Source organism: Alligator sinensis, unplaced genomic scaffold, assembly GCF_000455745.1.
Source record: "Alligator sinensis unplaced genomic scaffold, ASM45574v1 scaffold917_1, whole genome shotgun sequence".
NCBI classification, from domain to species: domain Eukaryota; kingdom Metazoa; phylum Chordata; order Crocodylia; family Alligatoridae; genus Alligator; species Alligator sinensis.
Window position 1 is genome coordinate 828,217 of NW_005841988.1, and position 25,976 is coordinate 854,192.

Genomic DNA, 25,976 nt, shown 5'->3' on the forward strand with positions numbered 1-25,976 from the left:
CGTTCGTTAGGGTGGGCTGGTGAATGGAGAGGCAGACAAGGTTTAATGGTTGCAAAAACTTTTACTTACGCCGCTTGTAGTTGCGACGCAGATGGTCCGGTCGTCTGAACAACTATGTGAGTTGTTCCAGCTGGCGAGGCCCAAGCCAGTTAATCCGTCCGCAAATCAAGCCGGCGGGAAAAGGGTACGTCTGGGATTGCGCTCGGCGACGGGGAGAAGAATCGATAGGTGATCAGTCTATCGATCAGCTCAGCCACAAGTCAGATCTCTTTCAGAAGCACTCTGTAGCGTGCTCAAAGTTCTCCAACTTGGGCGGAAGTCGCACGAAATTTTAAACGGCTAGCAAGCCAATTACTAGCCGCCACGTGGGAATAATTTAGAACTGGCCAATAGCGGGACACAAATTTGCATTCAAATAGCAGGAACTCTTTGCACCGTGCATTTCTGTGCTGCAAAGAAGAAATGCACCCTGCAAACTGGCGGGAAGTCTCTTGCACCGACGTTCTTCTGCTGCAACAGAAAACCTTACTTTGCAAGAGGCTCTCATGTGGCAAGAAAATTCCATCGTGCCGAGGCACCAAAATCACTGGGTTGTGACACCACTAAGACAGATGAAGTAGTGAGTACAGAGCACACAGAATACAGTTATGGACAGGAGCATATTTTGAGAGGAATTCTGCTTTTATTAACCCCAAAGTTTTTCCAGGAAATAAATGACAAATTTATCTTCTCAAAGTTATGCTGTATGATTCTTGTTGGCATGTCTATAGCCATATACATATCAACTAAGTCAAATGAAACAATAGTAAAAATAAGACTATGAAATACAGAAATATATGTAAAGAAACAAAACAAAACTGAAATGTACCTGGTCTTTCAACCTACAGAGTAGGTTGTCATCTCCAGTGCTCTCTGATGGTAAGTGTCTTGTCACTGAAGCCTGCCAGAAGATGCTGCACACATATCATGACATTACATTCATGGCTTGGCTTACCCTCTTTACCCAAGTCATTTTAGTTATGGACCTGATCAAGTTTCCATGGATAGAAGCAAATTCAGTCCTGGTAATACTAAAGAAAGGTGAATTTTTATACTTAGGTTTGCAGCTTACAGTCCAGAAATAAAAGAGAAGTAATAAATAAAACAAGAAATAAAACACTGAATAAAATGGCACTTAGTATGACCATTGTTCTAACAGAAAGAGACAACAAGAATAATTCACAACATTATTCTGGTTATTCTGTCAGCATTATTTATTTGAAATATCAATACTTTCCATGATATAGTTTATACATTAAGCAGTAGGGGATTGCCTTTATTTCACATGTTCCAGTACTGAAGTGGCACATCTGAAGCAGCACATTAAACCTCTGAAAGAGTCTGTACAGTTTAGATAAATAGAACTCTGGAAAACTAAACTAATAGAACTCTTACAACTGTTACAAAAAGAATGTTGGGAAGCTGGGCACAGCACTGTACACACAAGTTGCAGAAACGGGGGAAGAAAGAAAGAAAGAAAGAAAACGTATGGGAATAGTTTTTGTAGACACAGCCACAAGTCTTTAATTGCTCAGCACAAAGAAAAATCATTTTTATTTAGTCCTCATTGAGGGCAGAATATGCACAAATGATGTTCAAAGAACACAAACTTAAGACAAAAATAAAAGGACTTTTCTGTTATTTTAAAAAAAAATTTTGGATGAGTCTACTAAGGGCTCCTGGTGCTTTAATGGTGCTTTTTTATGCCAAAAACTTTACATAGAGGAGATAACACTTATATGAATTTTATTCCCCATCCTGCCCTTCCTGCTGGCATTGCATTTATCATTTTCAACATTTATAAAGAGCAGACACATTTGGCTTGTAACTCAACTTTGTATTACTGACCTTTTTACTATGGTTCATATTTTACCTGCAGATGGAATAGGCCTTCAGTTAACAATCCAGAATATAAAACTAGCTGCAGGTCAGCAGCACATACAGTAAAATGGTAGTTCACTTTCAGGGAAACAAAAGGGTCTACATCATACTGCCTCTCTGAGAACAGTAATGGATTCTGAGTCACTGATCAGAAGACACAATGCTGGTTAGGCAATATTAGACCTGTGTGAACCACATCCTTGGGAAGGGAAAGATGGAATGGCAAGAACTTTTAACTCTTTTTTATAAAGAACTAAGAATTAAAAGTAGTACAGTGGTGATGGGCATTATCTTCCCCATACTCCAACTGCTTTCCATTACTTCACTCCACGTCATCACTCTTGCTTGCTATTTGTTTCCCAACACCATATGAACAACGGCCTGGTCACCATCACAGGCTGACATAGCATAGCCTGTGAACCTGCATGCTACATTGTGCTGGGTCAGAAGATACCACACATCACCGCTACAGAGCATAACAACATGTAAATCAAAGATGCTCAGTGGGACTGGATGACTCTAACCACTGCAGCTTGCACTTGTGAGCTGTAGTAAGCAGCATTTTGAAAGCAGTGGTATCAACATAACTATGTGGGTCAAGAGATGGTGAAACAGCCATCCTAATGGGGCAAAGAAACTAGAATATCCACATAATTGATGGGGAAGAAGCCTGACTGGCCATGAAGCATCCCTTCATACCAGTTCTCATCAATCTGGTTAGTGAGGGTAATGATATCTCCTTCTTTAAAGCCCAACTCCCCTTCATTTTCTGGTTCAAAGTCATACAGAGCTCGGCAGCATGGCTGGTCCATGTGAACACCTAAGAAGGGGGAACACAGAGAAAAAGAGCACTTAGAAATCTAGTAGTTTCATTCTCCTCATACTTGTTGTTACTTGCACATTTGGCCACTTTTTGCAGTGCCTTTGGCACTAACCAGTTGCCTTGGAAGCAGACATCATGACACTTTTAAATTCCCATATGGAAAGCTTTCTTAAGGCATCCAAGCATCCTGAAAAAGACTAGCTAAGGCAAGTCCACACTTTAGTGTTGCCAAAGTAGCTATGTCAGTTTGGTCTGTGAGTATTTTTGTTCCATGAAGCAATAGTAATTGGTGTAAGCTGTACCAGCATTGTTTTGCCATTAGAACTGTATCTGTGTTAGGAAGGTTTGCTGGTATGGCAAAAGTCCTCCTCTCCTTTTAATGTTATTGTGTTTCTGAACAGCCTCCCTGAAACCCTGGGTGACTGCATAAACTTTGAATCAACAGGCAAGGTCTGCCTTAAGACATTGGTTTCTAAGGTACTGAGGGTAGACCCTCTTCACTTTTAGGTCATTCAATCAAATTTGACCCAGAACAGATCCAGCATCAGTATCCAGCATCACTGCCTTCTAACAGCTGTTCAGTGGTCTATGTGAAATGAGGAAGTAATCTCCAAAGAGGGGGAAAAGGAAAAAGAAAGAAAGAAATGCAGGTGCCTCACAGGATAAAATCCACAACAGCAATCAACATATTTGGTATATAGGCATGAAAATGGGATTTCATCTTTAGCTGTAACCACATTTCCCCCAGGGCAAGTTCATGCATGTTGGTAGGATTAAATGAGCAAAGACCTACCTCAAGCTGGGATTTTTTGGGACAATAAAGATATTCAGTTTCTACAGAAATCAGTACAGCCCCTTTTTTACACACTATAATTTATGTAAAATTAAAGGTGTTTGGGGTAAATCATGTGCCATTCTGCTTGCTTTTAGACAAGGGATTTGGGAAAGGTAAAGATACAGGAGATGGTCTGTCCTTCAGTGGAAATGACCTTGCCTCATGCTAGCATTACTAAGTTTGAAGACTCAGTTCAGCCTCTCCCTTACCACTAGCCAAAGCTCTGAGGAACAGTAAATATTCTACAGTAAATACAGTAGAATGAAAGAGTTGAGCCCTGAAAGCCAAGAACCAACTCAACACTTCACTTCATTCCAGGACTTTCAAACTAGACAGCAACTCTCAGGGCTGTGTAAAAATTCACCAGCTGTTTCGTTTTGACGCTGTTTTGACTTGTTTTGAGCTCGAAACAGTGAAATTGAAGCAAAACAAAGCACTTCGAAACAGCCTCGAAACAAAACAAGGGCTGTCGAAACGTTTCAAAAGTTTTGAAACATTTTGAGTTTCAAAGCTGAAGATGGGCTTGCCTGCAGGGACTTGCCTGCAGGGAAACAGAAAGTAAGGGTTGGGGAAGGGGTGGGGAAGGACTGCTGTCATATTGACTATGTAGCTGGCCAGTGACTGTGATCCTTCCATACACTATAGAATTTATATATGAAGAAAGATATATTTACATCTGTTTTTATACATTTATACCTTACAGCACACATACATTATCGAATTTATATAGGAAGAAAGATATATTTGTATATTTTTGTAAAAGCAAGACATTATGAAACACAACATGAAGTGTGGTGAAAAGGCAGATAACAAGCCTTCAGGGAGGGGCAGAAGAGCGGGTAGAGGGAGAGGTGTAAGTAACCCCCACCCCAAACTGAAATGCAGCCTCTTTCCTCCAACTAGCAGGGATCAGCTTCCACAAGCAGCAAGGAGAGGGGAGCAGTGCCAGTGCCACTGCCTGTGCCTGAGTCTGTATCCCCTCCAAGAGCCATAACCCCCAGCACCACCACCATGACAACAACAAGCAGCAGCACCAGCATGAGCATGAAAGTCTCCTCCACCCCCATTTTGCTTCCCATGCTGAGCCTTCCAGTGCCAGAGGAAGAACTAGATCTGGATCTCAGTGCCCTGGCAAGGGAAATTCCAGGGAAGGAGATAGAATCAGCTGAGTTTGTTCTCCACATCCCTCAAGTTTTCCTTTGAGTTAGGTTTCCTTCCCCAGAAGGCTGACATAGAGGTTGTAGAGGCAAGCAGCTCAGCTGAGTCCACTCCTCCTGTTGCTGTGCCTCTGCCTGTTGAGGAGGGGGAAAATGCAGCAGTATCCACACACGTACCCACACCACAGAAGCGAGCAGGGAGTGCAGTCTAGGATCACTTTGAGCTAGCAGATGATCCCATTATCTGCCTGCACTGCTGAACTAAAACCAGTGGGGGCAAGGGAACAAAACACTTGAGCACCATGAGGATGCTGATGCATCTCCACAGGCACCGCCCCCTTGCCCTTGCTCCTCTTCAGCCTGGCACCAGTGGGAGTGTGCCCAAAGGGAAGTCCCCATTTCACTCCAAAGCCTCTGTCCCCTGAAAGCAGAGGCAGGCCACCCAGGAACAGTGGGGGAAAGGCGGGCAGAAAGCAGGGCATGTTGCAAGAGCAAGTGTGATCAGCCAGAGCATTGGGGAGATGCTCGCTGTGGATGGCTAGCCCTTCTCCTTAGTTGAGCAGCCAGGGTTCAGGCAGCTCATGGCGCTTGTGGCCCCATCCTAGCAAGTGCCCACAAGCACCACCATCAGCAGGACAGTGATGCCCTCTCTGTAGGTATGCAGGGAGTACTTGAGGGAGGAGCTGCACAAGGCAGGTCCCTCGGACATCTAGAGCAGCCAGGGTGGAGATCATGCCTACCTCTCCTTCGCAGGGCACTAGTGTGACCAGTCAGGCCATCGGTGGGCTCTCCTTCAAGCTGAAGTGACGGATGAGTCCCATGCAGCAACTGAGATCATGGGGGCCATGAACCACTTGGTGCAGGGGTGGCTCATTGGGCACAGCAAGTTCACCCGTGGGTTCATGGTCACCAACAATGGGGCCAATATGGTCAAGGCAGTCCATGATGCCAACTTTGTTGGCCACTGTGCGGCACACAAGTTCCACCTCATTGTCAGGGACACTTTGGAGAGGGACAGGGCTGCAGGTGACAGCACCAGCACCACCAGCAAGCTTATTTCCAAAAAAAGGAGGAATCAGCTGAGTTTGTGCTCCACACCCCCATGCAGGAAGGTAGCAGGCCACTTCCATCGGAGCATCAAGGGGGGCAAAATGCTGCAGGACAGGACAAACAAGCAGAGCTGAACATCCCGCAGCACAAAATCATTCAGGATGTGGAGACTCAGTGGAACTCCACATACCTAATGCTCAAGAGGCTGATGGAGCAACAGAAGGCCATCCATGAGATGGCCTTGCTCAGGGAGATTGGGATCAGTGGCCCCCTTAACAGAGCTGAGTGGGATACCATCTCCCAGACCTTGCTGGTCCTCAAGCCCTTCCTCGAGGCCACCAAGACCCTCAGTGCTGGTGATACCCTCCTTAGCCAGGTGATCCCTGTAGTGAGGGAACTTCAGAGCCAAATGAAGAGCTTCCAGGGGATCAAGGTTCCTGGCTCGGGCAAGCCACTGTCACCAGACGTGCAGGCACTGGTGAAGCAGCTGAAGGAGGGCATCAGGTAAAGGCTTGATCCCTTGCAGTCCAATAGGGTCCATGTGCTGGCCACCATGTGTGACCTGAGGGGGAAGGGCAGCGTATAAAGCAGCCAAACCCTGAACCAGTGGATGGAGATGCTGGTGAAGAGAGTCAGGGAGGCAGATGGTTGGAGGTGGGAGGATGTGGAAGAGGGGGATCCATTGTCCCATGCTAGCACGCCATCCACCAGCCAGTCTCCTCCTCCACCATAGGTGCTGCCAATGTGGGCCAAGGGCATGGCTTCCATGGTAGGGTCCAGAGGCACCAGACCCCACCATCAAGAAGGTAGCACTCAGGCCTTGGTGGCTACCTATCTTGCCAAGGACATGGAGCTGCTACTGTGTGACCCCTTGGCCTACTGGGCAAGCCACAGCCAGATGTGGCCGGATCTGGCCACGGTTGCCCGCAGACCCCTGTCCTGTCCACCGACCAGTGTTCCAAGCAAGAGAGTGTTCAGCATTGCTGTGGATGTAGTGACACCCCACTGCACCTTCTTGGACTCTGGTTTGGTGGAGCAGCTGGTGTTCCTCAAAGTGAACCTCCCACTGCTGGGATTTCCCAAGCTCCAGGTGCAGATGGAGTGAATGCCACCATCCTCACTCCATCTGTACCTGTTACCTTTTTTCATTTTTAAAAATCCAGTTAATGCCCCAGTCTCAGAGCTGGAGATGGCACTCACTGTATCACCAACCAGCAGGGGAAAAACATGTCTCTGCTGAGTTCCCATGCCAGGGTGAACTTGGGGGTATGGGCTGAGGCTATGGAAAGGAGGAGGCCCCAGGTCCTTGGTATGACCACTAAAACTGCACTCTGCCAGGATCAGGGAGGCCTGGTGGGACTGCTGGCAGTGTGGCGGCCCCCGGAAATGCCAGGACTGAGGATCCCCCTGGTGAAAGGCGGGTAGGAGGCACCATAACCTTCAACTACCACACACACGCACACAATCCTGGCTGGAGAAAGTCACATCTTTGACAGACCTGAGGTTTGCTGGTTGCAGTAGAGTTGTGAGGGTCCAGGTGAGCTCAGCTTAGCTGCCTGGGATGCCAGCTTTTGGGTTGAAAAACCCTTTGTCAGGCTGAGGAAGCACCTGCAGTTGGTGTGTGCTGTTCCTGGATGGAAGGAATAGTAAAGAAGCCAGAGGCTGTCCAGCCAGTCAGTGAAAATGGAAATGGAGGCATGAGGGGGTGAGGGACAGGCTGGGGTTGGGGGTGGGGGAAGGAGGATGTAGCAGTGCACGTAGAAGTGGAGAGGTACCTGGGGAGTCAGATGTCCGGCAGGTTGTAGTGCGTCAGAATTCCACTGTCTATACTGAGTCCATGAGTTTCTGTATCTAGGAGTCTGATGCAGTGAAGTTCACAGGCCTGGCTATGAAAAGTGGTTTGTAAATTCCCTTTCAGGATCAGGCCTAAGAGACTGGAGACAGAGAGGTTTTTTTTGTGAGGAATGTGCCCCCACAGGTAGTTGGGTATTGTTGTCTTTGACAGATTCTGGTGTGCAGTTTGTGGGGGTACTGGAGCTTGTTGGCAGGTTTTGTGTTTCAGGCTGTAGGAAGTTGATTTCAGTTATGGTGATGAGGTTAGATTAGCAAGGCTCAGTGTTTGTTTGAAGTTACAAACCACTTTTCAGAGCTGGGCCTATGAACTTCACTTCATCAGCCTCTTAGGTACAGAAACTCATGGATCACTACTGTTGTATAAGTCCTTTTTTATCAGTATAAAAAGCAGTGCAGCAAAAACCACTTATGTTGTGACTGGGAGAACATTTACGTGCAGGTCACATGCTGCACTCATGCTCTTGAAATTTGCATCTTCTCTCCTCCAGCACTGCGGGTATGTGGAGGAGGTTTTGAGATTACAAGGATAGGCAAATCAGTTTCCATCTACAGATACAGAACACAAAATAGAGGTCTTATTGCAACCTACTGCCTGAAGGCTGTCAAGCATGCACATAGTGTGTGATGTGGAAGAGGGAAATGCTGACTAGAGCTTTAGGGGACAGAGCACCCTCCCTTACAAGGTAGTATGTGCTTTAAATCCCCGCTGATGCCAAGAAGAGCAGACTGTAAGTCCTAGTAGGGCTGGACCCTGAGAGGACACTGCCCTTATCCTAACTGCTGTGATGACAAAGCAATGCTGTGCAGATCAAAGCAACAGCAGGATCCTGGTTTGTGTGGACTTTTAAAAAACAAATGTCCTTACTTAAACTACTAAGGACACATTTATCACTGTTTACCATAATGCTTCCTCTGCCTGAGGATGGGTATTTGTACCTGAAAGCTTGCAAAGAAGAATTTTTCCAACTATTTGAGTTGGTCTAATAAAAGATATCGTATGTACCTAAAGAACCTTGTCTGCCTTTATCACTGTTTATGCATTGTGTTTCCTTTGCATCTCTCTCACTTGGGCAACGAGAATCCATTTGGTTATTATCGTTTGGTCATTATCATACCATTTCTCAGTGCTATTATATCTGTATTTCATAGTCTGGGGAAGAGTGTTTTTATGCTCCCCCTCCCCCCTCCCAACCCCTTTCCCCTGCATTTTTCTATTCTGGAGCAGGAGAAAGAGTTCTGAATTTCCAGGAAACGTTTCAGTTGGCCTTTAGGCTTATTAAATCCCTGTTTTAACAGAATTTAAATTTCAGGGAAAATATTTCATGACAGGATCTGTTTAGGCTGCTCTGAACAAGGGAATCACTGACCATTGGGCCACAATTCTAGTAAAATAGAACACTCCTTTACTTCCTTATTTAGGTTCTTAAACTGTACCTGCCACCACGGTACTTGAGCCCTGTGCATTACACTCACTATGTATTAAATGCACTTAAAAGATGAGAAACAGTATATTCAAGTAGTAAAACACATGCTTAGTGCACTCGTATTGTAGTAAAGTTATGCCTTTTCACACAAGGAGCATCTCCAGAATACGTTAAATAGAACATAACATACCATTTACATATAAGATAACATAAATTCAGTTATTGTTGGATTGTTCCATAGACATAATATGAGCAATTTGCCATCTTCTAGCACCCAGGGTGTACCAATCTAATCCCTCTCCTCCTGCTCCTGCTCCATGGAACGCTCTATTCATTCACCAGAACAGTACTGTTCAGGTGCAATGGTACCAGTTGCCATGAGGGTGGTACCAGTTTTAAGGTGACACCCCCCCTGCCCTCAGGTGGTGTGATCCTGACCTCTATGGCACCACCTGGACCACCCATTGATACCCTCTAGGTTTGATAAGTCTCTTCATTTTTCCTTGAGCATTCGAGTACAAACAGTGATCTCCTAGATTCATGAACCAAACAGGACCAGAAAATGCCCTTCTCACACCCCAGTGGGTAAACCTTTAACTGGATTCGTGGCACGGGTCCCCTACCACAAGAAGCTATTCAGCAGCCTTGAGGAGGACTATGCCATCACTCTCTACCACACTGTGCACTGCACACTTGCAGACCCAGTGCAGCGCAATGATGTCCATGATAAAGACAATGATGGAGTTTCCTCAATACCTCCTGCTACCAAAATGAACATGGAAGAGTACAATGATGCCTGCTTGGTGGACTTATTCCCCACCCAGATACAGACTCTACCTGGGACACAGAAGATGGGGACAGCGTGGACAAGATTCTCATCAAGGAGGTGGAAATGGACAATGCCACACCAGCCACTAGTAAGTTTCAGCAACTCCAAGGGAAAGGGTGATTGGTGGCATGTTCAGGGGCATGGGACTATGTGGGTAGCTCATAGCTTGGGGTGACTCAGGTCTCTGGGTGTGGCAAATGGCTCAGGGTGGGGGTGGCAATGGGTGCAGATTGCTCCCTACCCATGCAGTTTACCAGACGGATAGGGATCCTGTTCCACACAACATAGAAATGGTGAGAAATGGTGGCATACCTGTGCTTCAGCCATGGCAATTGTGCATAAGTCAATGGTCTGGTTACAGACTGACAATCCAATTAAGATGCTCAATGGCCTAGGTTAATTAATGAGTGAACAGTGTGACTGGAAAGCTGATCCCACCCATGCCACCCCGTGACTGCCTTGCATAGCAAGGACAGCTCTGAGTCCCCTTCTAGATGGCCCTGCCTAGCAATGCCTAGCTCTCAGACCACCCCTCCCCTTCCCTCTGTGAACATACCATGCAAATTAGGGTTGTTTGTTTTGTTGTTTTTTTTTTGGGGGGGGGGGAGGGGAGGCACTTCTCCATATCAGTTACTGCTGGTTGAATTCCATGCACCAATACCTGGGGGTGCGCTCAGCAGAGCTCCTGCCTGCACTTGTGGATTCCAACCCCCAGGACAGCTTTTGAGGACAATAACATACAAAAACACACAATCCAAGGGTTTTTTTAGATGCATCTGAGCAGGAGCAGAAGGATGGCGGAGGGGGGGAAGTCCTGAGAGAAGGGGAAGTGTAGACTAAAATGTAGCAATGTTGCCACCCTCTACCCCTACCATTTGGTATGCCTACTGGCAGTCCCATACACTCCTCTGTATGTACCAGGCAAAGATGGGTCTGGAACCAGAGAACACTGTCATCTTTCAGCTCCTGGAATGGCAGTCACTTCTGTCTCCACAGGAATATGGGCACAGCTGAGTGGCAGTCAGGGGAGATATTACAGGGGAAGGGCAATCCTAGTTCAGAGCGTAAACAACTACTGCTTTGACTGCTGTGAGATCTGGCAATGAAGCTGTAACACAAGTGTAGGAAGGTTTCCAGAGCCTCCCACATGTTCCATGGAATTATCAGTCTCAGCAGAGACCCATCATAACAAGCAATTCTCTTTCCTGACTCCAGGTCATGTGCTGGCACAAGATCTCACATAAGCAGAAGGGTATATCTTAAGTGATTGCCACCTGCGAGCCCAAAGAACTCCACTTGCAACTGATGGGACACTTGCCAGGGAGATACTTGCCAGAGAAGCAGTATCCCGACATAGGGATAGACAAGTTATTGGGAAGAGACTTCATAGCAGGTGATCCCTGCCCACCTGTAAGAACCTCCAGGGAGGGAAGATGCAGGGCAGCAGGTAGCTGAGAGTCAGTAGCTGGGAGGGCACTTAGCATGATGAGGTCCACTGTCATCTCACTGCCTCATGAAAATGACTGTGCAGAGCAAAAAAAGGCATGTTTTTCTTCTTACTATCTTAGAACTTTGCAACAACTTCAAGGTCTGTTCTACCGTTGATGCACTGCTGTTGGCACAGCTATCAGTGTTCAAATGGAAATTCAGAGTTCACACACAGATATCTGTCGACTTTGGAAACAATCTCCAGGCCATTTTTTTATCTTTTTAATCTTCAGATTTCACCCCAGTGCAAGAGAGCTCAAGAGACTCCAGCACTGATGCTGCCCCAAGGCCACAAAGAGACACTTCCACTCCAGTAACTGAAAATGTGACCACCAAGATCAAATGCTGGAGGAGTCTTCTTCATACCAAATCACTGCTTGCTGCCAATGTGTGCTGGCAGGACTGGTCAGAGGAGCTGCTGAGAACACTCTTCAGCAGACTTCTGTGACACAGGACTTCCACTTCCTGTTACATGGACTGTCAAGGGTCCAGGCATCAGCCCTCCAGCCCCCGTGTCCCTCCAATCCACCATGGAGTCATGCAGGTCCTTCCTGGACAGGGTGGTTATGATTGCAGAGGAGTATGTATGCAACATTACAGAGAGGCAACAGGCATCTCAGACTACCTCACTCAGCCAGAGGCAATGGTACCAGCCTCACACCAGCACAGGCTACCATGGAGACTGGCTGGTTCCTCATGCCCTTCCTCACCTTTCCCTGGCCAGTAAATGCTGCCAGATGATCAGTGTGAATGTCGGGAGGCTGGCCAGGTGTTCCATGCACATAGCTGTCCAGAAACCAGTTGCCCTTGGTAGCCAGAGCCTTGCACCCCCCCAGCGTGGCTGGATGCCAAGCAGGGAGTGGAGATCTGAGTGGCAGGTCTGCTAAATGCCCTGGTAGGGGTGGTCCTTCCCTTCCCTGGAGCAATAAGAGAGGCTATCACTCTCCCAGGTGCCTTCCCCCAGCAGAAAGGAGGCAGTGCCACAAAAAGGTACCTGAGCTTTGATGATGAGATGGGGAGATGGTCCCTGGTGCTATCTGCCTCCAGCCAGTTGAGCAAGGTGGAACTGGGCCTGTCCATGGAAATGTGTCTATCAAGCTCCTTGGGGCCATCTGGCTCAGCCTGGAGGGCATGCCTCCATGCCACAGCACTCCCAGACACCAAGGAGACCAATAGACAAGGGACCCAAAACTACCTGACAGCATATTTAACGCAATTGCACATTTAATGCAGTTTGCACAGTGTTGAGTTTTAAACTCAGCAAATCTGCTTGTGAAAAGGCCTTTATTTTCAAATGTTTATCTCATATTTTATTTTAAGAAATAAAGCTTGTACAATTATGAAATTTATTCCTCTGCACTTCTTGTCCAGTTCTTAACTTGAGTTGTTCATAACTCAGACCCACCCAACAACCCATATGTCAGTTTCCCCCTCCCAACCAGCCCTCATGAATTCTCACTGCAGAATCCCATACTCTAGTTTTTCACCCCAAGGCCCCCCACCCCAGTCCCAAACAAAAGGGGGTGTCAAGCCCAACAGTTAGTATGAAAGATGTTTACTGAGATGTTCCGGAGAAGCAGACCACTAAAAAGGTGCAGTGCAAATTAAGGGGTCACTAACACTTAAAGGTCTTCTGCACACACTCCTGCCTGACAAAATCTTGTCCCATAAAGTAGTCAAGCCAAGGCTTCCCTCATCAGAACTGGTTTGTCAATGGTTCTCCCTAGGATGCTTGACTGGTAGTGCCACTTCAGCCCATGCACCATCCAAAGTGCCAGGGGCTTCCCCAACCATGGGTCCATATAGAGCCATTCTGGTTTCCTGGAAGGCTTCACCCTTTGCCTCAAATATTTTGTGGAAGATGTAGATAGTGGACTTGAAACTGGGAATGTTCAAACAGCTCAAGTTCAAGACGAATACCTAGGGACCTCCAGGATGCTGTTAGGTGCCCAAAGGTACACTCCACCACCGTCCAGCAGCTGTTCAGCTGGTAACTGAAGAACCTCTTCCTGGGGTCCAGTCACCTGATGTATAACTTTCAATGGCCAGGGGAGCAGTGGCTAGGCCACATCCCAGATAATCAAGAGAGGGAACAGTTCATGGTGCTCTCACCAAATACATTATGGGAGTGCCAGGGAAGAACTCCCACATCATCCTCCCTGCCCCTTCCCCCTCACACACTCCATCATCTGTGGGAAAGTAGAGTTCCTGAATCATATACCCAACACAAACACCTAACATGGATGTAGGTGAAGCACTTCCAGTGGTTCAAAACTGCCTGGAGTATAACAGTAAAGAACCTTTTAAGGTTTATGTAATCTGAGGTGCAGTATGAGGAGCAAAGAATGGGTATACTGCTTCCCACTGATGGTTGCCATGCAGTTCTGGAAGCCCATCTGTTCAGACTTGGTGATGACCACCTACAGGTCCCCAAGGTGGATGAATCAGGGCCCCAGCTCCTAAAGTATGGCATTGCACACCTCATGCAGAGGTGTCATTGCTATTTTCTCCCCCGCACTGAACTTGTTGGTTATGTAACGAATGCTATTGGTGTATACCAGGGGTGGGCAAATATCCCAGGTGGAGAGCCGCTTACCAAGTTTTGGCAATCTGTCGAGGGCTGCAAGGGTACCCCCACCCTTGATAGGTGCCCCGCCCCCTGGTTGCCATCTTGGGACCAAAAGTCCTGCTGCCTAACCCCTGACCTTTGCCACCAGAAGTCCCTCCCCTTGCTGCCCCCCACCCCCTGCCCCCTCCAAAAGCAAGGGTGAGGGGGGGCAGAAAGGAAAGGCAGGCAGAGGCTCTATGGAACCAGACTGATCTGCGCCAGCAGGCAGAGGGGGGAGCACCTGCTGGCCTGAGCCCCATGCTCCAGCCACCCCACTCTGGGCCCCTGCCATCATTGGCTCCAATGCAACAGCATGGGTCCTGTGCTCCCATCCAGCTGTTGCTGCACTCCCATGTGCCCACTGCTACTCCCCCACCACCTGCCACTGCCATTTCCCTGCTTTCCTGCCTGCTGCACCCACATCTTTCCACCCCCCACCCACCACTCTGGTACCATGTGGTTCCTGGCTGCAGAGCCAGGACCTCAGGAGCTAGCCTGACCTGGCCCCAAGGACTGGGGTGATCACCCACAGTCTTGCTCTGCCTTCCCCACTACCCCGCATTCTTATCTGAATTTCCTTCTCTGGTGGAGGGAGGCAGGAACAGCCCCAGGGTCCCAGGCCAGAAGCCTCTGCTAAGCAGAGGCTTCTGGATGGGGGAGGCGGGGGATGGGGACTGGGTGGGGCCAAGCAGGCCTTGCTGCTGCAGCTGGTGGGACCTGCCAGCAGCTCCCCCTGGGTCCTACTGCCCCTCGTGCTTTGTCATCCCCCTGGGTCCTACTGTCCATGGTGCTTTGTCATCTATAACAGGCAGCCAGGGGCAGATAAATATTAATTTTCTAAATTGTTTAGGGGTCCTGCAGGCCTGATAGGATCCTGGTAGGCCAGATCTGGCCTGCATGCCATATTTTGCCTGCCCCTGGTGTATACCAACTTCCAAATCACCAGGGTCATGTGTCTCTCAAAAGACATGGGGCACTGAAGCCCAATGTCATTAAGCTAAGCAGGGGGAAAAAGCTTGGTGCAAACATCCATGAATGTGTCATGGGACATCCTAAAGTTCTTCTGCCACTTCTCAAATGATGACGAGCTGCTCCCACCAGTAGTGCCCAGCAGCATTTGTGCAGTGTTGGTGTTGTGCCTCCTGTAAGTGGGTCAGTATCATGGTCCTCAAAGTAGTGCCTCATCAGGGCTAGGAGGTGATATCACTGAAGCAGAGTGCCTGTTTATTATAGTGGCCAGAGCAAGGATTTGCTTGGTTTCCCCACCCGCCATCTCCAGGGAGCCCCTGGAGATCTGATACCAGCTGGGACTGTCAGTCAAGGAAGGATTGGAGAGGCCATGCCTGGCCAAGGAAGGATTGGCATTCACACCCTCAGTGAGACAGTCAGACAACCAACACTTTCCTCAGCTCATCTGTTTTTAGCCACTGTCAGAAATAGGAGGAAAAGGCACACCAGCAAAGCATGCCAGGACATTTGCTTACTGGTCCTCTAGTGGCAAAGTACAAGATGTGTATATTAGAGATGGTTGTAAACATTATAATGTGACTGCTCAGAACATGTTCTAACTTTAAGACCACGTAACATTGCATAGGTTCAAGATGTACCATATGTCCTGTGTGACTAGACCCAAAGAAATCAGTGTTTATGGCACTCAGAATAAAAGGTTCATACAGAAAATGACCTTTCTTTTTTCTTTTACCTGGTGGTTTTGGTGTGCCAGCATGAGAGATCCCTCCATTGTGCTGGGTATTATCTCCACTTGAAAAGTCCAGGCTCATGCGAGGTTTCGGCTGGTACTCCCTTTTGGGCTGAGACGATGCATCTTTTATTCTACCAAAGAAAGTTAAATATGTAAAAACTATTTTTGTCAGCAGACCACACACACCACAAGTAGTGGAAGAAGGAAGTTTTCTTCCATTTACTGCCAAGGCCAAAGTTCATGCACACAAATAGGCTGGACTAAAAGTTTGGTATTTGGCTGTGCAAAGCTCTGGATCATGATTGGGATTCAGAGATGATACAGATGATTCGGAGGCTGAATCTATGAATCCAAATCAAATTTCTGGAAGCTTTAGGCTTTCTGAATTCATTCGGAGCTTCCAAATAGATTTGGAAAAGATTTGGAAAAGATTCAGTGATTCAGAGATTTGGCCATAGGGTATAATGGGGAATCAATGAAATATCTACAACTTTGTTGTCTTTTGGCTGATTCAGATGAATCTTGCAGGGTGGTAGCTTCTGCTGAAAGCATGACACGTGCCAAGTTTCAAGGAGATAGGTGCAGGGGTTTCTGGGAACTGCACCTCAAACTGCTGACAAGCAAAACTCATGACATAGGTGACACTGTGTGTGTGTTACGGCACAGGGGCATGAAAACTGCAGGAATAGTAGCCCCTGATGAGGCCACAAAGCCTGCCAATTATCAAGGAGATAGGTTTGGGAGACACTGTACCTCAAGCTGCAGACAAGCAAAACTCATGACATGGGTGACACTGTGAGTTAAGGCACATCAGGGTGAAAACTGCAGGCCTGCTAGCCCCTGCTGAGGCCATGAAGTCTTCTGGCTTTCAAGGAGATAGGTGCAGGGGCTTGTGGGTTCTGGGGCCCTGCACCTCTAGCTGCTGACAGGCAAAACTCATGACATGGGTGCTAGTGCAACTGCCTGTCTCTGTCTCTGTTATTCCTTGCTCATTAACTACTGTGTATTGAGCTGGTCCCTGAGTGAATCATGATTGACTGGTAACACAGTAGCTAGCGAGGATAACGAGTAATGAGCAAAGATTAACACCTACAAAACCACAGACTAAGGAGAGGAAAGAATCAATACAGAGCCGGGAACTGCTTCTGCCCCGATGTGACCAATCTCACTCACCAAAAAGTGGCCGTGCTGCTTGCAGAAGTCCTGCAGCTACTTCTGGAAGTGGTGTGGCCACTTTTGTTGGAGGCCCTACCCCCCAGCCGGCACTTGCAGAGGGGGCACTGGCACTCCCACCTGCCCCCCTGCCTGTTACCTAAACAGGGAGCATGGCCTGGCAGGGAGTGCACCAGCACTGTCAAGGGGGCACATGCATCCCCGTGCACCCCCTATGCATTGCCACTGATTCTTCCCAGTGGCATTAAAATGATGTTTAGGAGCCAGAAGTATTCTGGCATGACAACTGCACAACCTGGAGAGCATTTCAATATGGAGAGCAGCTCCATCCTGAAAGTGATCTACATGTGTTATTATGGGTTTCTGTATCTCAGTAATTCAAGCTCAGGTTTGTTTTATATACAAGTAAAAAAGCAAAATAATTCTTTACTCAGTTTACTCAGTGGACACACTGCAAAGTAATCAGGGGTCTGAAAGTTCCTGAGTTCTTTGTATACCACCCAGAGGAAAAAGACCATGTAGGTCAAATGATGCCCTCGGTGACTGTACAACCCTACTCCTGTGAAGGCTATGCAAAGCCACCTGTAATAGTCATAATCACTACCAAATGTAACTGTAATGCTGTAAACAAGGCACCAACTGCAGAATCTTTATAGCTAGTGAGGATGTATAGTTATATACTGAATTCTCCTGTTTCTGATCAGAAGGGGTGGACTAACATCAGGTGTCTGAAAAGCTGCAAGCCATTTAACAGACATGCCAAGAGAGCAATGCAGAATTTTCTTTGCATTGGAAGCTGACTATGGGTCCAAAAGAGAGAGAAATCTGTTTTGGGGTGGAGGCGGGTTCACTCTGGCCTTTGCTTGTAAGATCTGGGCTGTGATCCAAGCAGTTTGCTCCTGATGTTCATACTTCTCTACAGTGGGTGAATCATAGGGTTCATTCAGAATGAGCTGACAGTTGTTCTGGGCTGGCTACTTATATTGTGCTGCAGACTGTAGCGAAAACCAGCTTGCCAAGGAGCCTAGCTGCCATAACAAGTTCTGCACATTATGCCCAAGCAGCTGATGGGCTGAGACAAGAGTAGGAGTTGGGACTGACTGAGGATTGAAAAAATTATAAAACTGAAAGCTGTAATGGTACAGGAAACATGATAGCTCATCTGCCTGCAGCTCCATTTTATAGTAATTATACAGAAGATGGGGAAGCACTGTAAAATACTGTCAACTGCCATTATGTCCCCTTCTTTTCATGCCTAGGATCTCAGGGGGAATCAATTCAGGACTAAATAAAATAAAGGAGTCAAATGAATTCCTTCCATTGTTTTCTGATTTCCTTTTAGAACTGTTCCTTCTTTCCAAAACAGACATATGTTTTGGGGGTGGATAGGTAATTTTTTAACAGTATTGTCCTCTTTTCACATGGATTCAAGCTGTTTCATCTAGTCAGAAAGAACTGTGTGAAGTGACAACAGGTGTCAAGCATTAAAAAGACACTGTATAAGAACTGACTTAGTATACCCAGCTACAGGGAAGAAGGGGGAAGAGAGAGCTTACTGACAACAACATATGATAATAGAGCTGAGAACAATTTTTACAACTGGAACATGAGGAGGTATATCAATCCCTCATTGCTGTTATGAAAGGTGCATGAGAAGTTATTACCCTTCAATAAGGATAATAGAAGGCCAATGTAAAATTGGTACATACAGCAAGGCCCTTACTCAAGAAAATATGCTTTTAAGACCACCCATCAAGCAAAGCACTGAAGTGCTAACTTCAATTGGACTTTAACATGTGCTTAATTGAAAAAAATGTGCCTACGTTCCTTATTGAACAGGGTGCTTTTCTAAATCAAGCATACTCAAAGTGCATACTTTTATTTACTAGTATCTCCAATTAATAGGAACCTAGACTTGCAACTATCTGTATGTTATTCTGGTGTTATGATGATACACTGAATGAGATCTTTTACATATGCAGTACTTGTTTCTGCACTTGAACAAATAAAAGGCCATCCTGGAGTGTGATGAAAATTGAACATTACCTTTCTTCCAGCTTGACAGTAACCTGTTGTAGGATCTGTGATGCCTGCTTATGGTACTCCAGCTGGGCTTGTACAAGAGCAGAAAGCTGGCTCACTTGTTCAATCTGAGGAGAAACATGCAAAATCAACTCTTAGTTCAATATCCCTGAGCAGAGCTATTCAAAGAGCATCTGTGGAATACTATTATCCTAGCACTGCAGAGGCAGTTCTATCTGCAATCTTGGCTCCTCTTTCTAATTAAAAAATAATTAGAGATCAGTTAAGCTTGCCTTTTTTAGATATTACTGCACCTGGATAAGAAAGGCCTCAGTGGGCCTGCTCACCTGAACAAGGGGGCTTCAAGACCCACAAGATCATTCTGAGAACTCGGGGCAAATCTGAATGAGTAAAGGGCATGCAAAACTTGTCTCTTCTTGCATGCAAGCCAAAAGAGTTGACCTTGCAGGTGAGTGGTAAGCAGTCACTCAAAGCAGACTATGAACTCTCAGGGGTCACTGTCACTTCATTAGGGAGAATTCTCCCAATATTCCCTCTGGGAAAATGATTTCCACTGAACTTCAAAATAGGATGCATTAAAATTGTACAATCTAGGTGAGAACAAACTAACTGAATGGAGGGGGATAGATGTTAAAATTGGTGCAAGTAATATAAATTCTCTTCTGCAGGTACACTGCACTTCAGCACAGCTATATTTAGTCTCTAACTATGAAGGTTCTTGGTTATGCTGTTGCTCCTTTCCATCACTCTTTCAGCATAAAATAACCTTAAAGTTGGTGTGAATTTAAATCTAAATTTAAATGCACACTTATTCAGAGGCATCATGACATGGCCTGGGGCAACGGCAATATGCAGAGTCAGGTGACTTCCACCTGCTTCCTTGCCATCAATGTGATTACCTGGCTTAAGCAGCAACAATTTTTTTCTTTCCCTCCCTCCACCCCCCAAGTTCGTGCTTGTGGTGGCTGCCCTGGCCACTCCACCCTAGTTATACTACTGTACTTATTTATCCATTCACTCAGTTATCCATTAGAACTGAAGCACCGAATCTGCAGAGCCAGTTGAATGGACATTTCATACAATAGTTGAATGGGGGAGATTTTCACCCTTCAAATGAAGGAATACTTAATTCTTTGATTTTAAAGTTTTCAGTCCCATCTATGAAGGGGAAAAAAAACCCCCAACAACCAGTGGCTTGGGTTTCAATTAATGCAGCTCACTTTTCCAGCAAGATGCTGTACCTTATGCTATTCTGTGTATACAGCTTACATTGAAAACCCAGAGTTGAACAGGCACATTTCAGTTGAGGGAAAATCATGACCTGGGGACATGTATTTATATCATTCTGATCACAGAGATACTCTTTCTTTGGCCAGAAGTAACCTTAAATGGTCAACAAGAATGGACTGTTGTTATAGGAATTAATTTCTCTATTTTAGACACTTATATGGCTCCCACTAGCATAGCACCTCACCAAGCCTTACAAGGCTGTTATCCCCATTTTAAAGATAGATATCAGAGGAAAAGAGATCTGTTTAATGTTTCACAAGAAGGCTGTGGCAGGACGAAGGTCTGAACACCTGTCTCCCCCTCCAAGAACAAATTCCATAACTCCTGCACCAACTTTCTTCACATTTTCAACTTAGCTCAAAGCACAAATAAGGGATTTCCTCACATCCATCTCCAGAAGGTTAAACATGCTTGACTCAGCAATTTCTTTGGATTCATCAAACTTGTCCAGGGCTTGGCGAAGTTCGTCATCTGGGAGCTTCCCTTGTCTTTTCTTCTTGTAATCGAAGTCCAGACGTCGGCCTTCCATTTTCTTGAGGTGGTGCTGAAACATTAAAGAGGTAAAAACAGGCATGTGATGAACACCACTTCCCAGCTCTCTCTTCTCTGCTATATGATCATTGCAGTTAGTCAGTCATGGAGACTCAAACTACATGCTGCCAGTTTACCATTGGCACTTTCATATGAGTAAAAGAGCAAAGAACAGGGGGTTAGTTTGACATTTATGCTGAGCAGCCACAGAATTCTGTTGTCTAAACATGAAGAAACTCCATTATTTACAGAAGCAGAACATAGTGGAAAACACCTACCTATATGAAACATGAAAACTATTCAGTTTTATTTCCCATCTGAAATTATCTGCATATTATTCCCCAGGACTTTATGTACACATTTGTTCTTGTGTTTTAATTTTCTTTTCTGATGCCGCTGAGAAGATTATTTTTGTGGTTTTCATAAAACCAGCAATGCATCTTAATTTCTGAGTGGTTTATCAACTGACAAAATATCCTTTCTATTTAGCAACTTCCACATAATGTTCATTGGAGCGTTACAAATGCTGCTGCTGCTGCCACAGAGACTGAGAAAATGAAGCCCTAAAGCAGATGTATTTTAGGTTTTCACTATTAAAATGTAAGAAAATTTGTGATCTATCATGATTCATTGTGAGGTAAGAGATAAAATTTTAAATTACCCTGATGGCTTTTAATGCTCTAATTCTATACTTACACACATACTTAACGTTACAGTCTTATTGAAGTCATGGGTGTAACATTACTTCTACGCATAAGTGCTGGCAGAAATGCAACTCACATTTACATCTACTAATTTGTATGTGGAATCATTTGTGTCAACAAAAAAAATAAGCATATGCCTATACAGTATTTGTACATATAAATTACAAAACTGGCCGCATGGGTAACTTTTTAATATGCACAAGCAAATAATATTCGTTTCCAAATTCCTGGGATTTTGTTCAGATCATCGTGCATCTAAAAATGCAGGTACAAATTTAGAAGCAACTATTCAAAGTCTGCATTTAAAAACAAGCCATCCCACTACACCAGGAAGAGTCAAGCAGACTGACTAGTGTTTTACTGTTCAAAAAGACTAAAAGCAGACCTATGAATTAAAATAGCCTTCTAGAGGCCCACAGCTATAGTCCTAAAATATAGAAGGTTTTTATCTAACTGTTCTAAAAGCATAAATCTTCATTGATAACAATACCTGTATTTCTCTCAAATCTTTGTCATGGAGATTCTGTAGGGGGTCAATGAAATTTTGCTTTACTTCAATGTCCAAAGAATCTTTAACCTCAGAAAGCTCTCTCATAGCTTCTCCAACATCAGCCAAGGCTGGGCCTGGAACAGAGGAAAGCCTAATATACCTGTGACTCTACATTAAAATGGAATGAGTTTCAATCACAGAAAATGAAGTTAGGAATAAAATATAATCTTTGGCTGTGAATATGTATCAGGATTTCTTTAATCTTTCACAATCAACTTCTAAAATACAATTAATTTTGCCTAATAAGAAAGAATGGTATATTGAAAATGCACATTTTAAGGACAGTATAACAGTAACTACTTCCCCAGATTGTTACAGTTACTCTGCTGTTACATTGCAAAGGTTTTGTGGAGGAATTTCTTATCTCCTGCTAGCTTTTATAGCATGGGTGGAGGGAAAATGGAAACAGCCTTGTGCAAAAGGCTTTGACGACCAACATTTTCTTTTTCTACATGTATCACTTATGAACACATCCTGTGTTCTTAGTTGCATTGATTGTCAACCAGTAAAAACAAACAACCCCCCTTCTCCCACCCCCCTAACCTACCCCCGACCAACCCCCCCCTCAAAAAAACAACCAACACCTGCTCTTAATTCCTATCCTAGACTGTTGTAGGATCCACATGATATTGATTGGCAAAGGCCAGCTGTGAACTGACTAAATTTGAACTTTGCATTCATTATGCACAGTTCTCTTAAGCTCCTCATTAACTGGAGCATTACTGCATTCACATCTTTAAAAAAAGAAGGAAAACAAGATACCAAAATTGCATTCATCTCCAAGTTCCCGTCCAAACTTCAGCATAGCATCTGCCAGCAGGGCTTCAGCCTGAGGGTAGCCTGGTCCTTTTTCCTGGCCTCGAATTTTTGACATTGTGTTGATCATGCTGAGTTTAGCTCTAGAAGCTGCAAGCAGATCAATAATAGAGGTTACTCAAGGGACAGTAGAGTATAGATATAGACTTTGCACCCTGCATTGTAAGATGTCAAATGTAGGGGACCTCACGTGGTGTCCAAAAAGATAAAACCTGAATGTAGACACTGCTATTTAATATGCATCATAAAACTGAAGGCTAATTCTTAATATTCAGCAGGTTTTGAAGGGAGGTAGTCATATCCTGGCACCACTGATGTCAACTGGAGTTTCACTGTTGAAATCAACAGAACCTTCATTTTAGCTGAAATTGTCAAAGTGAAGGTTGTCTCTTGTCCCACCACAAAGTCAAGGACAAAACATCCTCAGGCTTCAGTAAAACAGAATATGATGCAGGAGCATCACATATATGTTATTTCAACCCATTACTGCTCAGGTGAAGGAAACAAGATGGAAGCTTTAAGCCATTTTCATTCTTCCAGTCTTCAGATCACTGGACACCAAAGCAGTCTGAAGGGTCAACTCAGAGAGGTCTCTCAAAAGACTTATTCAGCAGTTTCTCATGCCAAGACCATGGGTAGGAGAAGAGAGGTAATGGAAACATTGTTGACCCTACTGCATTGAGGAACCTTTGAACTAAAGAACAGACCCACAAGAGAGACAGTTAGAGCAAAATCCATTCCTCCATATTTTCTAGTCATATGTTTGATTCTTTTTTATATATTATAAAATAAATATATACCTAGATGCTTGGTCATAAGCTTTTGCCCCATTTATATTTGTACTAGGATTTTAGAAAGTGTCTTAGATTGATAAAAAAGAGATATTATAACAGCTTATCTTTTCTCTCAGATATATCATTGTCAAAAATGGTAGCTAGTATTAGAGCTGCTGAGAGCAGACAGCAGAAACAGAAATGACCCAGTAAGCTGTCAGCTAGGGTCTTGTGCCCGGAGTTGTCTCCTCCCCTCAGTTCTCATCTGGGGTGAATGCTTGTGGAAAGGGTGGCTGTGGATTGGCCCCTTTTTACATCTTCCTCTTCCTTAATGCGGAAGTCCTTTCTCTGACTGCTTCAGCAGCTGCTCCAACCAGCTGAAGTCCTTGCCTGCACCATCTGCAAAGTCATCCCACTGTGCATCAGTAGTGCAACACGTACGCAAGATTGTGCAGGACTTGAAGACCACAACAATATATTAGCATAAAACAGTGGTCAGCAAGGTTCTGGGGCTGCAGGCAAGATTAACCTGGCTTGAGTCCCAGCTAGAGAAATGCTTCAGACCCAGCCCCCTGCCGCTACTTCTCCCAGTTGCCTGGCCAGTTCCTCAGGCTGGATCCAATGTCTCTGTAGACCATATGTTGCTCACCCTAGAAAGGATCCAAAACTGTGTTTTGCTTGTAACTTTATTTACTCTTGGTTGGATTCTATGAAAGAATATTTGATAGCTGCTGCTGCTAGATAGATTTCACTTTGTGACATATATGTTCCCAACCAAGAATTCATCTAGTTACTTTGCCTATGATGAATCTTATTGTGATACCCATATCTACAGTTTTGCTGACAGTACAGAAACAAAGTACAAAATTGACAAAAGAGAAACCCAAGGTTCTGACTGCAAGGTTGCTACTGAGCCACCGAGACAGGGAAACATGTGGTTTCACAACATTGTCAAAGCAATGAAACACCTGTACTGGCAAACCACCAAGAAACAACTCAGCGACGTTGAGGCCTCTTAGAGTCAAGCTGTACTCTGGGAGTTTTTCTTTCCTCCATATCAACCTCTTGAGAGGGCCAGAAATCAGCTTCTTGAGAAGGTCAGAGGTGAAAAAGGTATCTCACCACAATGCGGTACAAAATAAAGTTGAGAGCTCACCACACTAACCACAAAATGTTCTAGCGTTGGGCCAATCACAGTAAAGGGTAATCCAAATTTGGTCCTAAATTCTGCTTAGATGTGAATAAATTTGAGCCAAAATTTGAGCAAGGTGTGCAGATCTTAGGGTTCTCATAGAAGCGTACTGCTGGGGGAACAGATAATTTAGAAACTTTGTGGGTAGTGCACGACCAATGGCTTAGCTGATCTGCTCCAGGCATCAGCTTTAAAGGTGTCTTCAGAAATTGCGCATAAGAAGTAACAAGGCTTGAGCATGCTGTATTGGATTTTGTGAGTATACTCTGTTTATTCCTTTTCTCTTAAATAAACTAAAGCTTGCTTCAAAGATCTGCATGTCTATCTTGAAATAAGTTATACCACTCAACCCATTACGGGTACGACACTTATGAAGGGCTAGCATATTTTTAGCATACCTAAATGTGCTCCTGTATGATTTTTCATAATACCAACGGTAATGCTAGGCCATGTTACTTTGAATTTGTTGGTGCTTTATTGTCTCAGCCTAGCACAGAACTACATGAAGCTGACGGACTGACCATATGATCAAAATATTCAATTTTAATGAGGTTTTTTGTTTTTTTTAAGTGGAGTTAGCAGCACTTACAACCTCTTTGCTGCAAGGGGACCCATTCCTCTGTTGTTTCTAGGCAGGAGGCTGTCTTCTTCTTTGCTCTTTTAGGCCATTATCTAAAGGCCCCTGAAGTCAATGGAAAGATTCCCATTACCATCAAATGTCTTTGGATTAGTTCATTAGTGGCATTCTACTATAAGAAGAAAATTCAGCTACCCTCATGTTACCCACAGATTAATGATCTGGTTGAGATTCATAGATTCATAGATATTAGGGTCGGAAGGGACCTCAATAGATCACCGAGTCCGACCCCCTGCATAGACAGGAAAATGTGCTGGGTTCAGATGACCCCAGTCAGACGCCCATTTAACCTCCTCTTGAAGACTCCCAGGGTAGGGGAGAGCACCACCTCCCTTGGAAGCCCATTCCAGATTTTGGCCACTTGAACTGTGAAGAAGTTCTTTCTACTGTCTAGTCTAAATCTGCTCTCTGCTAACTTATGGCCATTATTTCTTGCAACTCCCAGGGGTGCCTTGGTGAGTAGAGCCTCATCAATTCCCTTCTGCATCCCCATGATGAATTTATAGGCAACCACAAGGTCACCTCTCAACCTTCTCTTGCGGAGGCTGAAGAGGTCCAGGTGCCCTAGTCTCTCCTC

The 25,976-nt window shown here is 45.2% G+C and overlaps 1 protein-coding gene across 2 annotated transcripts in view; it reads right to left on the reverse strand.

The window, feature by feature from the left end:
- Positions 1 to 1,237: 1,237 nt before the first annotated feature.
- The window catches only part of SH3GL2 (SH3 domain containing GRB2 like 2, endophilin A1), an 85,197-nt gene continuing 60,458 nt past the window's right edge, over positions 1,238 to 25,976 (reverse strand). The window contains exons 4-10 of one of the 2 annotated variants that reach the window (XM_025201258.1): positions 22,744 to 22,887; positions 21,922 to 22,055; positions 20,582 to 20,740; positions 18,910 to 19,013; positions 15,691 to 15,821; positions 7,284 to 7,415; positions 1,238 to 2,740 (exon numbers count right to left, since the gene is read on the reverse strand). In XM_025201258.1, coding sequence (XP_025057043.1) covers positions 2,541 to 2,740; positions 7,284 to 7,415; positions 15,691 to 15,821; positions 18,910 to 19,013; positions 20,582 to 20,740; positions 21,922 to 22,055; positions 22,744 to 22,887 — 1,004 coding nt within the window. In that variant the 3' untranslated portion in view covers positions 1,238 to 2,540. The remainder of the gene's footprint in view (positions 2,741 to 7,283; positions 7,416 to 15,690; positions 15,822 to 18,909; positions 19,014 to 20,581; positions 20,741 to 21,921; positions 22,056 to 22,743; positions 22,888 to 25,976) is intronic. The other variant, XM_006021331.2, reaches the window with a different exon arrangement.